At 40.4% G+C, this 14,576-nt stretch overlaps 1 protein-coding gene across 11 annotated transcripts in view; it reads left to right on the top strand.

Moving 5' to 3' along the window:
* The window catches only part of LOC121908104 (receptor-type tyrosine-protein phosphatase N2-like), a 250,156-nt gene that overhangs the window by 213,864 nt on the left and 21,716 nt on the right, over positions 1-14,576 (top strand). For 9 of the 11 annotated variants that reach the window (XM_042427810.1, XM_042427809.1, XM_042427811.1 and 6 more), the window contains 3 exons: positions 6,300-6,377; positions 9,372-9,491; positions 9,977-10,143. In XM_042427810.1, the coding sequence (XP_042283744.1) occupies positions 6,300-6,377; positions 9,372-9,491; positions 9,977-10,143 (365 nt within the window). Of the gene's footprint in view, positions 1-6,299; positions 6,378-9,371; positions 9,501-9,976; positions 10,144-10,226; positions 10,427-14,576 lie in introns of those variants that run through there. The other 2 variants (XR_006099174.1, XM_042427819.1) reach the window with 2 other exon arrangements.

The following is a 14,576-nucleotide window of genomic DNA, read 5'->3' as shown; positions in this document are numbered from 1 at the left end:
TTAAAAGTTGCAAAGCTGAATTGCTCAATTTCTCGTTAGATATGAGTCTTTAAAGCACACACTAAGAACTGTTTGACCAAACAGGAAGCTATGGAGGGTGATTTAGATGATGATTGTTTGTTTTATGAGGTTTTATGAGGCCCGACCCTCAACCTGAAGGATCAGGGATTGTCCTTTAGTCCGGTCCCTGCACTCTGACCTTTCCAATATGGTTCGACCTGCCACCACAGCAATCTGCTACGACCGCAGCAAAGACAGTAAAGACAGTGAGGACCGCTGAATTTTCAATTTAAGCTGAACAGTTACTGAACCCTTGAACCTTAACTAGACGTCATATAAATACAAATTCACTCAGATCAAAGTCTGTGGGTTAGCTGCATGAAATTTGATAAAAATGTATGTTTTTTCCACATTAACCTGAAGGAAGTGACATCATTCAGCTTCCTTTTGGACAATATAAATAATTAGCACATCATCCCACCGATGACGTCCCTTAACTAAATCCTTACAGTCTTACCACAATCAGCAAAGAAAAGTAAATGAAAACGAATACAATAAAATAATTATCACTATGAATATGCTTCAAATAAAATTGATTGAAATACTTAAGTAATGCACGATGATGCACGAGGAGAGCCAACTGGTTTTTGACTCAGAGTCCCAGTGTACACACACCCAATCAGTCAGTCAGCTGCACGAACCTACAAACACAATCACTCACTTTCTCTTTTCACACACACACGCAGATACTCTAAAATAGACTCAACAGTTTCCTCGTACACTCACACACACTTACTAAGACATAATCAATCACTTAGGTACCACTCAATCATGCATACACACAGTCACACACACACACACACACACTTATTCTTACGCTTGTCGTGTGCTGATAACAGTTTGAATCAGCCTTTATTGACAGCTAAATTCACTATTTTTGATTAAGGAGTCACACTGAAGAAAATTAAGTCTTTCCTGTCATTCCTTTCATTTTGCATCTACTTTCCCCAATTTAATAACATCTTTATACAAAACATATTAAGACGTCTTTAGTAAAACTTCACTGGCAGACGATGCTGCTTACTTAAAAAAAAAGCCTTTTCATTTCCAAAGGGAAATCTTGAAACAAGTCACTCTTTAAGAGATTGTAATCAACAAAAAATGAATTAGTTTTGATGTTTAAATGCCTTAAAATGATGTTTTATTTTCCTTACAAACAATCTCTTGCAGTTGTCTGGTCGTCTCCTGCCAACAGTCGCTGCTGGTTTTCTTTTAACCTTGATTATAATTTTCACTAAACCTCAAGAAGAACCAAACCTTGACCAAAAAGAAAGAAAACACTTTTGGAAAGCATTAAAAAATCACCTATTTTGTCATTTGGGTATCCAACAAACATCTAAATATCACAAGTTCTAGGTAATTTTTTGGAAAGTAAAGCGAATGTGGTGACTCATTGTGACTAGAAATATTGTGAAATGTGGATAAAAGGTAACAAAATGGACTGTACAGAAACCTCACCAACATTATCAATACTCCCCTCCTGTGAACAAAAAAAAACAGTTTTGTGATATCTACTATGTCTGCTGCCACCCAGATACAATATAACTGAATGTAATTTCATTTGAGGCATTCAAAGCACTCAAACTCAAAGTCCTGATTACTCTGAATAATCCACAGACATCACTCCGAACAGTTTCCAGTACTTGACATGATTGTCTCCATCATTTTTGAATTCTCCTTGAATATACAGTAAAGATTAGACAGATGGTGTGAAAAGTAATGGTAAGAAAAGGAGCACAATCAAACATTCAACTTTTGAGTAGAAAGAAAACAGATAAATGTTCAGAAGACATACTGGAAAAAAGCGAAAGGAAACTGTCCAGAATAGAGAATAATAATAATAATAATAATAATAATAATAATAATAAGCTTTATTTATAGAGCATCTTTCATGACATAAATGCAGCTCAAAGTGCTTTACAAAAGAAATGTAAAACATAGATACAGATATATATATATGCACAAGACACGTACATATATATATACATATACATATGCATGTGTATATATATACATACATACATAAACGTATACATACATATACACACACACATACATATTAAACAGGATAAATATCAGTTAAGACATAGTAAAGGAGTAAAAGACAAATTCTAGAGAAGGGATAAAATCATAGAGGTAAAACAAAATCAATGAAAGGCGAGGTCATAGAAGTAGGTTTAGAGTTAGGCCTGTCTGATATGAGGATAGAGAATAGAGAACAGTAGAAGTTGTTTTATTTCCTAATATGTAGATTCACAATTTCAGCTAATCCATGTAGCTGCCAACACACACACACACACACACACACACACACGCACACACACACACAGTCACCCCCACTGAGGTGTCAGACTGTAGTAACAGTCGGTTTCATCATAAAACTTCATCAGACAGAGTGAAGCTGATCACACACACACACACACACACACACACACACACACACACACACACACACACACACACACACACACACACACACACACACACACACAGGCATGTATGCATAAAATTTGACTCCTTTTCGTTGCCTCCAAAAAGAAAAGACAAAAAAAAAAAAACAACAACAGGGATAATTGCAGCTGTCACATCCTCCTCTTTTGTTCCTCATTAAGGAGGAGCGTGTGTATGTGATAGAGGGAGAAAGATAGTTGTCCTTTGTGACACACACACACACACACACACACACACACTCGCAGTGTCATTAATGGCAGGGTTTAATTCTGGAGACACTTTGAGATGTCAGGAAGCATTGTGTGTCCACAGAGATTGAAAAGGAGACAGAGAGAGAGAGAGATTAAAAGAGAAATGTCAAGTGTGCAGACTCCGCTCGCTATGTCTCTCTTTCTTTCATCATCCTCTCGCCTGAATTTCTCTTCCTTTTCTCTCCCGTTTCACCTTCAACTCGTCAGGTTTTTGCTGTGCCATCTTTTTTTCCCCCCCCCCTCACCTCTTATTTTTCTACTCTCTTTCTTGTTTTTCCTCCATGCCAATTTCTTTCTCCTTCTCTGTCCTTTCTGGTGTTTCTCTCTCTATTTCCTACACCTTGTCACCCTGGACGAGATGAAGTATTTTGTTATTTCTTTGAGAATCCCTCCAGATCTTTTCTCCTATTACTTCCTAGACTGCACCAACCTGGACTGGGCAAGGGTGTGTTTAGTTATTTAATTCAGTATCGTCAGAATTTTGACTTTAACCACATGAATTTGAACACATTTGAACATTACACCTTCAGCTCTGACCGTCGCACAAGTAAAGTTCAGTTATTAACTGCTTACTCAAGAATAAAAGTGTGAAAAAGCCGGCGTAAAGGCATCTCATCTTCTGTTCAATATATATACTACATGGCCAAAAGAGTTTGGACACTTGTATTTAATTGTTGGACATGTAATTCCACAACTATAAGCATTAACTGGCTCAATATACTTAGTATACTCCTTCAGACAAGCCTGTTGGATAGTCAAAAAACTTCAGAAACCCCCTCCTGCTACAACTTTCCAACGGCGAAGGCTGTGCGAGGCTATTTCTATCACTTTCCGACACTGATGAGCCAACATTCACAGCTGCGTGGAGGTGAGAAAGGAGTCAGGGTTTCTCTTTCTAGCTCTCCTTTTTAATTCATGACACAACTATTTCTGTCACTTTTAATGTGAACTACCAAATGCAACACTATGACTGCCTTCCAGGAGAGACTGTCTGAAAATATGTTATCCTGGTATTTAAACGATACCGCGTTTATATTACCAACGTTGGCGGTCAACACAACGTAAGAACCGGTTCTGATCGACCATAAATCAAGCTTTAATATTCCGCTATACGTCTCCACGCTTCTGGTTTCAGGCTTTCCAACAGATTTTTGAACCTGGCTGAAGGGATTTGTTACTATTCAGCCACAAGAGCATTAGCGAGGTCTAACACTGATGTTGGTTGATGAGGCCTGGCTGGTTCATCCCAAAGGTGTTGGATGGGGTTGAGGTCAGGGTTCTGTGCAGGCAAGTCACGTTCTTCCACACCGAAGTGGGAAAATCATTTCTTTGTGGGCCTCACATTGTTCACAGGTTCATTGTCACACTGAAACAAACACTGTTGTCTAAAATATCATCGTATTCTACATGTAACATTAAGAGTTCCTTCAATCGGAACAAGCGAAAACCAGGAGAAAACACTCCAGACCAAAGGAAACATGCAGAAAAATGGTGTCCGCATACTTTCGGCCATTTAATGTATGCATAACCCCCTTGTGCAATTATCTTCTGATATCTTAAACTTGTGCCTCCAGCTATTTTTTTTTGTCCATGACGCAATTCTGGCTGCAGATATTTTAATGAGCAAAAACACCCTCGCACCATGTCACCTTTTCTCTCTCCGAGATACTACATTTTAAGTTCATTAGAAGTGCATTATTGTTTGGCATTCATAAAGGGAACAGAGGACCATTAAAGACAATTTTGTGCACGGAAAAGCCCCAGAAATTATCTGTCTTCCCTCTGTAATTGCTTCCAGCTAAATTGGTCTTGCCAATTATTACATTTACCATACAATTTGCATGGTAATAGGCAGGGGTGTCACTCACGTCCTCGCAAATTCACCTCACGTTCATCTCCTGTCTTTTGCTCTCGACGCCCACGCCATCCTTCTGTAATTTCCATTAAGTTAAGGAGGAAGTCACTGAAAAGCACTCTCACCTCCCTCACCGAGACACTTCCAGCTGTGAATCTGTTAAATATGTATCCTTGCAAACTTATGTATAATATACGAAGTCAATAAGAATGATTGATGGAGAGAGGTCTTCTTGTCGTGTCATGGTGCTCAAAGGCCGTTCTGTAACGTGACAATCCCCGGTTTGATTCTAATAACAAATGTATTTATCACCTGTCATGAGTCATACAGAATAAAGTATCCTTTAGCAAGACAATCTGTCCTTATCTGCTCTGTAAAATGTCTCAAATGTAAATAGATTTTTCTGCAAAGAGAAGAAAACAGAGGTGGAAGTTTTTAAGGTTATTCGGGAGAGCAGGGGGCGCTTTTGCAAATTGACATGAATAAATGCAGCGAGTTAATGCTGCTGCCACATTATTGCACTTGTAGGATACTTTATATTATAGTGCAGTGAAGTTTATAACAGGTCTCAGAGCACTAACTCATCACAGTACGGCTGTATGCTGAGCTAAACTGGCCCTCACTTGTTATTTTGCTTTAAGTTTTCCTCAAACTCAACATGCAACCTACTTTCCCAGGACTAGAATAGTTGATTTATTCTCTAGTACTTACATTGAAAGACTTTGAAAAGAAGGTTTTCACTGAAAAATTAAAAAAATTCAGAAAACTGAAAATTTCAAGGCAACAGTCTTTGGTAGATTTGCCTTTGATGTTATTCCAATTGTTAATACTACTACTGTTAACCTACAACATGGAGTAAGTTAAAATTTTATAATGTCACAACCACAAGTTTTCACTCTCTTGAATTACTGTATAAATTTACAGTAAGTTAAACTGGATCACTGCAGCAATTAAGGTAACACTTGTAAAGTTGTGGTGACATTAACTTCAGAAAATGTAACAATGTCAATCATTTGCCCTGAACAAGTTTTAAACAGCAAGTCATTAATGTTTTTTTGATGACTCTGAATTAGTGCCAGTTTTTTTCATTCATACTTTACAACTTAAAGGTGCAGTGTGTAGATGCATTTAGTTGCATCTAGCAGACCGGACTTAGTGTATAATCACCTGAAAATAAGAATCGTTGTGTTTTCGTTACCTTATAATCAGCCCTTTATATCTACATAGGGAGCGGCTCCTCTCCCATGGAGCCCACCATTTTGCACCACTGTGTTTCTACAGTAGCCCAGAATGGACAAACTAAACACTGGCTCTAGAGGGCCTTTTGTGTTTTTCCCTGAGTTTTGCAGACACCGTAGGTTCTCCTACACACTTGGAAGGGGAGGGGGATTCAGATGGATGCAGCTTAAAGGACCTAAAGGACCTCATACCTTATTACAGTTAATTGCATCTTGTTTTTTTTATCCTGTAATGTATTTTTTTATTTCCTTGTTTATTTTTACTGTAAACTATACTGATATTTGGACTCTCTCAAAAAAGAGATCTTAAGAGACTATCCTGGTTAAATAAAGGTTAATAAAATTAACACGAGGTATAAACATCAAGTTTTGAGACAATAAAAACATGACGCATTTCATAATCGCTCTTTCCCTTTGTTTCCCCCCTTTTTCCTCTCTCCTCAGATGGATCATGATCCCAGGAACCCAGCCTACATTGCCACTCAAGGCCCCCTGCCCTCCACTGTGGCTGATTTCTGGCAGGTAAGAAACACACACACACACACACACACACACACACACACACACACACACACACACACACACACACGCAACACAAAAATCAATACTTTTTCCTCTCTTAAACAAGAGTTAGCCGATTTTTATTAGTGCAGCGAGCCACACGAGAGGCTAGCCTGTTCTGTGGATGTCGTTATTAATCTCTCCTTCACCATCATGCTCCCTGCCCAGCAACACCTCCGCCACTGCGCAGACACACACACACACACACACACACACACACACACACACACACACACACACAAACCAGTGTACAATGGGACATATTGTTAATGCAGGGGATGGCGAACACTTTTCCCGCTGTCCCAAATGTTGGATTGGGTTTGAATCTCAGGCTAGGAGATCGATAAGTTATTCTGCAGTCATGGTGTATATGTGTGTGTCGAGGGGGAGCAGTGGGGAAGGTGTGTGTGTGTGCATGTGTGTGTGTGTGTTACAGGGTTGTTGGAAGGAAAGGTCCCCTTGTCAAACAAGTTCTGTCCCTGCTGTATTCCCACTCGTGCTAGTTACCATGCAGGCAGGAAAATGAGAAATCTCAGGCTCTCGTAGATTCGCTGCTGCTTCTTCTGCTACTGCTCATCAACTTGAATTGAAATGTAAAAGACAGCTCATTTAAAATGTGCCAAGGAATCTCTCATATGTTGTCTTTATATTTCACCAAAGAGGAAAACGTCCTTTCCGATGCAATGTGAAAACACCAAGGACACAAAATCCAAACGTCTGATTTTTAATTTTAAAAACCTACTGCCAATAACTGAAAGTCATATTACATCTTAGTGGGATTATATATTATTGTCTGCTCTCTTCAGATTAATTTTTAATTGCTAAAGGCTCCACAAATATTGATAATGCTGTGCTGTGATACAATGAAATCTTTCTGTGTGTTTTGTGTGATTACATCATACACTTCAAGGTGCTCTCTATGGTTTTCACATAGCATCCATTAGCACCACCAAAACCCCCCACATTTCCTCCCAGCTCCGGAGGTCTCCTCAGGGGGATCAAAGAATGAACTTTAACCCCATTACAGCACTCCCCCCCCTCTCCCCCTCTCTCACCATTAATCCCTACTGAGGTCTGGATATTGCTCCTCTTTCAGGGAAGGGAAGTTGTTGGTTATTGTCTGTAAGTGCCTGTTTGTGGGTGTGTAAGTTGTGGACAATCTTTGTTCATTCTTGATGAAACCTCTTCATTTCTACTTCTCTTCCTCCTTCTTTTGCTCAGTTTTAGGTTTTTATAGTTTTTATACCTGTTCCAAACAGCTACAATCGAAGATGGGGCACAAAGCTTGCTTGTACAAACAAGAGAGCTTGAGAGAAAAGTTTAAATCCTGCGTACTTTCACAACTCTGCACACCTTCCAAGTGCTGCATGACATGCTAGTCAGACTAGTCGGTGTCAGAAAGTTACTTTAATTGTTGGACACAGCCGCCTCAATCCTGACATTGAAAGGGTGTCGGGAGACGTTTCAGAAATTCTTTGACGGTCCAACAAGCATTTCGTTTGAAGCATATTGACACTGTTTTTACATAATAGTTTAGTAGTTTCTAAATACTTTTTGTGAACAGACTTCTTGGGTTTTTATTTTGGCTAAACTTAAATACATAATATACGTTTTCGAGTATGATGCGATGGAATAGACAGTAAATGTGTGCCTCAAAATTCGTATCATTAATACCAACGTTTTTGTCGTATTGTGTCAGAATCTCAGAGCTCATCATGGATTCATGTCAGGTTCATTAAGTGGCTTCTCTGTGCTGAACAGGCCTTTGTATTCAGGCTTTACTCAGGCTTCTTGTTGTGTTGTGGCCCGGTCGACTTTACCCGCATTACTGTGTCTTATCAGACTCCTTAATCAGGAAGTTATTGCACCACATACTGGACAGTACATCGCTTTACGCAACAACTGCCGAGGTGCCCTTGAGCAGTACTGAAGTCAAATACCCCTCAATATCCTGCTTAGAGGGTTTAATACAGAGAACTGTGTGATTCAGAGCAAATCTAGAAAAACGCATCGTGTGCAGTTAACTTTTCTTCTTGGATAAATAAGGGTATAAATACAATTTGCATTTTAACAAACCTCAAGTTTTAAAAGAGGGAACATGTCCTCCCAGCACCAGTGGAGTTCTCACTCTGTCAGCTAAAGCAAATTAACACCATTTCTCAAAAAAGTGCACCGTCACATCTTTAGATCCATGAGACCAATCAGTGAAGCAGTGGGGGCTGAGAGGAAAGTGTGCGCTGGTGCAGTAACTCAAAACCCAGCTGCAATTAACACTGGTTAAATCTCTGTCAAGGTGTGGCAGCGCTCCTGACCGAACGGCAGGTGCGGCCATCTTGATTATCTAATGTGATGATGTGGGAGCAGTATTGTTTTATAGCTTCCATTAACGGCTGAGTGTTACCTCTGATCTGAGTCGAATGGATCTCCAGAGCCAGCCCACCCTCCGGCTGTGAGAATATGACTGCCAGCAGGAAAATATGACCGTGTGCTGAGTAGAATGACACAGTTGGGGGAGGGAACGGCCCCGACAGCAATTACTCTGCAAGCCACGAAGCTTGACTTGCTTGTTGTTTCTTACCAAAGTTTGAAACACGGTAAACATGTCTGGAAGTGTTCAGTTTCAAAGTAAGATTTCATTTTCTAAGCAATGACCCTCTCACCCCCAAAACAGACACATCTACCCCTCTAAAAAGATATATATATATACTGTAAGTTTCTCTGCCATCAATAGTCCTTAATTTTGTTTGCTGATTACAAGCAAAAGGCTAAAAAAAAGTAAATGTTAAACAGGCTTGTTCGCTCCTTCCTCTTCTTTTAATTCCTTCAAAAAGTAAGAGACAATTCAAGATAGTGATGTTGCTCCTGCCTTGTTATATCAGAAGCACTTTCCTGCCTCCAGGGTGTGTGTACCAAAATGGGGAGAGTCTTACTTGAGTGTGTGTGTTTTGTCTGCAGATGGTATGGGAGAACGGCTGCGTGGTCATTGTTATGCTGACGCCACTCGTCGAGAGCGGGGTGAAGCAGTGCTACCATTACTGGCCCGACGAGGGATCTAACCTCTACCACATTTACGAGGTAAAATGACTCATTCGCCGTAACTTCAACTGTCAGTGTGGGGTAGTGTGTGTTTTTCAATCCAACTATAACTTTATATCATTATCCTTTGATGCTATGAAACACGTAAATCAGATTTGTAAAGTGAAAACATAAATATTTCTGTCATTTTCTTTCTCTAGAAGAATCATCTCATACTTAAAGAGCTACATTGCATTTTAGATGACTGGTTAATTCAAGTCAAATAACGTATTTGACCTTAACAAGGAAAGATTATAAAGGCCGTTGAAAATGTTATATTATTCATTCCAAAAGATTATTGCCTAGTATTAAATTAATAATAACAACAGTATTATTTCTCAAGCCAGCAATCTATCAATTATGTCTGTCTGAAAGTATGGATTTTATTGCTACAGCACAGTAAATAGACTAATACCTTCATATAAGTTGATTTTAGAGACAGTTTATTACATGTGTGTTCATTGTCCGTTTGCGTGTCCTCGTAGGTGAACCTGGTGTCCGAACACATCTGGTGCGACGACTTCCTGGTTCGTAGTTTCTACCTGAAGAACATGCAGACCAACGAGACGCGGACAGTCACTCAGTTCCACTTCTTGACCTGGCTCAACCAGAACGTCCCAGAGACCAGCCGGACGCTCCTCGACTTCCGCAGGTAGGGAACTCCTTCAGAAAACTAAACTAATACTTCTTGTTATTAAGTTAAGTTGATTTAAAGGGGAGGATTTCCCAACTCAGTTTGTCCAACGGCTCTGGACAGTCCACTGTAAGCTATCGGCGTAGGAAGGGACAGCCATGTGACCACACCCCAACCAGTCGGAGTTGCTAGTACAGCAGCAAGGATATGATCCCTCACCGGCTTCCCACCATGAATTCTGCCAATTGTATTCTTGGAATTCACAGACCGCCACCGGCTAGGGTTAGCCTCTAACATGTGGGTGAGTGTGCATGACTGGGTAAATGCCACAAACGCACCCACACAGAGTAGTTTGCAACATATTTTTCTATGCTGGCCAAGTAATAAAGACTTTTTTTTAACATTTTACTTGAAGAGTTTGTTGGAACTCCTTTTTATTTGAAGTACACAAAGCACTTAAGCCTGCTTTTAATGTTGATAGTGGCAGCGTCGAGGTTTAAGTCAGCCTCAAAGAAAACTTTTGAAAGTCCTTTCTAAAGCAGCCTGTGGAGAATAATAAAGTAAAGAGGTCTGCTTGTAGATAGACATGAGAAACACCTGAGAGCTGTGCTGTAGTTGCTGAAAATGTACTTTTGTATTAATGGTTGTCTGTACCACTTAGAGTTGTCGCTATGTACAGTACATCTATGACAAGTCCATGCAAGTTGTCAGAGGGTTGTTGAAAGGTATTCGGGGAAATGTAGGAATTCACAAACCTGAAATTGAAGTACAAAAGGCAGGAAAGTGGGCACCATAAATGTAAATTACAATCTTACAAAATAAGCCCTGAAATGCATTGAACATCAAAGTCATGTAACGGTGTGAAAGTATTCAAAGGTGGAATTTTTCATCATCATTTTTATGCTTTTCTTGAGCTATTACAGTTGGAAGACTGACAGGGCTGTAAAGTAGAATAAATGAGAGAAAGCGCTTTTTTTTTTTTTTTTATTTAAACAAAGTGAAGGAAGTTAAATAGAAAGCATCGAACTTGTTTGTCTCCTTCTAAACCACAAAGGCTTTGAGTGGCTTTTTGTCGCTCACATCATAACTGGAAACCTCTCACATCTCCAAGAGTTCTGACTCGTGACCCTGAGAAGCCGGTAGAAAAATATCTATATATCCACAAATATCCAGGGTATTTGCTAGTTGATAACAGTGTAATTCAGGATGCATTGAGGGAACTCTGCCGGAGTGATCCTTTATCACCGGCGCCTTTATATCCGCCTCCCTTCCCTCTCCCCTTCGACCTCTTTTAAACTGATATACTGTATTGCCTATTAGGTGGGAGCCGCCCCAGCCCCTTCTCTGCGATTCACTGTGGATTTTCTCGAGCGACAGACCCCGACTCAGTTTTATATATATAGGCTCGGTGTTGGCGCACATCAATTAGGTGACATATCGAGAGTGAGAGTTTGTGGTCACAGCTATTATAAAAGGGGTCTGGTGGGCGTCACCACCCACCATCAGTTAGGAAATATTGCCTTTACTCACAGGGCGGCGGGGTCAGAACACAATGAAGAAAGCGAAGAGGGAGATATTTTTCACTTTTATTACCGGGGATATGGTTCTTTTCACAATAACAACCTGCCCTTTTTTGTGTGTTTCTCTTTTTTTTTTTCCACCTTGATGGTTTGAGGACACAAGCGTCGGATGAAATATCTCTCTTCCCTTCTTTTATGCTCATGCCGGCATGGTTTTTTTTTTTTTTAACCTCACTCACAACTGACTGACTGAGCCGAAGCATTGCTTACAAATCCTCTCCTTTCCCCCCCTCCTGTTTTACCAGCTAACTAGCGGTTGCCAGTGTCATTTTTGTGATGTTGCAGCTAGTAATATAAGCCCAGTTGCATAGTCACAAAAGTGATCATTGGAGACTGTGATTCTGCAACCAAGGGGCCTCATGGACCCACCTCCCGCCCCTCTTACTCCTCTTTTTCCACCCCCCTTCTTCTCCTCCCCTTCTTTTCTGCTCCTTCATCTTTCTCTCCCCTCGCTGTGCCCAGTGACCTGAGATGACCTCTCTCCTTTTTGCTTGCTCATGGTTTGCTTGACTGCCTTCGATCTCCTCCTCCTCCTCCCCCCCCCACCTCCACCCCCACCTTCCTCGCTGAGCTTCCCTTCCTCTCTTGGTCGCTTTTGTGTTTCTTCTTCCCACCCTCTATCTGTCTCTTCCTCTCTCTTATGCCTTCTGTCTGTCTCTCTTTCCGTCTTGATGATTTCTGATTTAGAATATGTCCACGCTAAAATAGGACTCCTCCTTCTTCTTCTCTCCGTCCACACTAAGCAGGTGTTTTTGGAACCTGAAGACGTAGCTTGAAGTGTAGATGAATAAAATGACGTAAGCCTGCTCAGACACAGTGGAGTCTGTGTGGCAGTAAATTTAAGAAGGCAAATATCTGCCTCTAACCTTCTATGTGATCACTTATTTTAAACGTCAGTGTAGCCAATTACACCATACAGGTGTCGGCATTAAGCTGTATTCATTTTTTATTTTGTCAGACGATTTCACAATCACAAAACTGGAACATCTCAGCACAGCGGTGCACCAGCAAAACGCACCGATCCGCAATGATGCTTGTCAGGATTCTCCGCTGCCCTGTTTCCCAGCGGCGATACCCATCATCACTTCAGGAAAAACATCAATTTTAACACATTATTTTGTCTTTGACGGACACACGAACCTGCTGTAGAGTTACAAAAGATAGGACTCATTTTCTTCCATGATTGTCACATCTCAGCACCGATACCTTGATTACTTCTTCCGTCTGTTGAATTAAGTTTGCGCGACAAGCATCAAACGACACAATGCCGTTTTATACTTGTTATACTTGACAGAAACAGAATTATATGTAAATTAGTCTGGATTTATAAAACACAGGGTTAGGCAGTGATGGGCGTGTTTCACAAAAGCGATTTGCGTTTACACGAACATCATAAGTGATGTGTCACATTTCACAAATGATTGTCACTCATATATTCCAAATAAATTTGAGAGTCCTACTCTTGCATGCTCACTCATGGATGGCAAGTACGGTATGATTAGCGAAACATGTCAAAATGAGTAAGAGGAACTTGCATTTAGCAAACGCAGATGTTGAGTGTGATGCACAATTTTGTGGTTTATAGACCAAAATCGTTGAGACATTTCAGTGTGGATGGAGATGAGAATGACCTGAAGCACGAGCAGCGTTTTTTAAAATTAGCTTATTTATTGTGGACGTAGTCTGAGTTTATGTTTCCCTCTCCGTCTTCATCCACTCCGTCTATCTCTCTCGTTCTCTCTCTTTTGTCTCTCTGTCTGACTCTTGATCTGTCTCCCTCTGTCAAGCTTGAATCTCAGGCGGGGCGTTTCCTTTCAGTCCAACACCCCTCTATACACCCCCCCCCCCCCCCCCCACCCTCCAACCCCCACCCCGCCTGTTGGTGATCCTCTGCTGCCTGTTTCCATGGTAACATCACTTTTGATTGTCTGCAGTGAGCTCTGACTTTTCAATTTTGGTTGGGGTGGAGGATGAAATCGTGTGGCTTTTTTAGGTGGAAAGACTTCCTTCCTTCAGTGTTTGTGATGTTGCTGGTTGTCTGTTCATCTCTTGCCTCCATTAAACCACATTCAAAACCTGCTAATACTGTTCCAGAAAAATGCATTTATGATCAATGTGACACTGAAGCTGTTTGTGAAAGAAAATCCTGAAAACATATTGTAACATTGTTGAAGACTCTGTTCGGTTTGGGTCACTGACCAACAATAATGTCATTCTGTTTCTTGTGGTTTATGTATCAGAAAAGGCACATTTTCTATAATATATCTTGTTTTCCTCATTTATACTGCAAACCTCCACAACATCTATATGATCTTTTAAATGTGTGATTTTTAAAAATAGAAACTTACATCCCTCAGTGTCAAGAAATACATCATCTTTTTATGAAAAAACGTCATTTCCATTGTGCTTGGCCTTACTTTCCACCAAATCTCACTGAAATTTGTTACGTTTTTGAGATATTCAACAAACTAACAAACAAAAGAGAGGGACAAAATCATTACCACCTTGGTGAAGCAGAGTTTTTTCTATAGTTTCCAGAAAAAGCTGTTTACAATGAGGATTTTAGGAGGATACAATAACCCAAAGGGCATGACATTCCCTCAAAACATGAATGGCTATAGAAACTTTCAGTTCAATGAAGAAAAAAGTGAACCATCTGCAGCTGCAGCTCTGAGATTTCTTTCCCTGACTCAGTGATGCATTATGGATCACACACACCACACACACACACATATATTGTGCCTTTACATAATATCATCCTGCTGAATATTGTTATGTAGAGTTATCACCATGAAATAGAATCAGAGATGATCTCCAGCTGGGATCAAGCTCACGGCTCTCTGCTTCTCGCTCAGATATCAGCTGGATATA

This window comes from Thunnus maccoyii, chromosome 12, assembly GCF_910596095.1.
Source record: "Thunnus maccoyii chromosome 12, fThuMac1.1, whole genome shotgun sequence".
NCBI lineage: Eukaryota > Metazoa > Chordata > Actinopteri > Scombriformes > Scombridae > Thunnus > Thunnus maccoyii.
The sequence above is the reverse complement of the archived record's forward strand: the minus strand, read 5'-3'. Positions and strand labels throughout refer to the sequence as shown.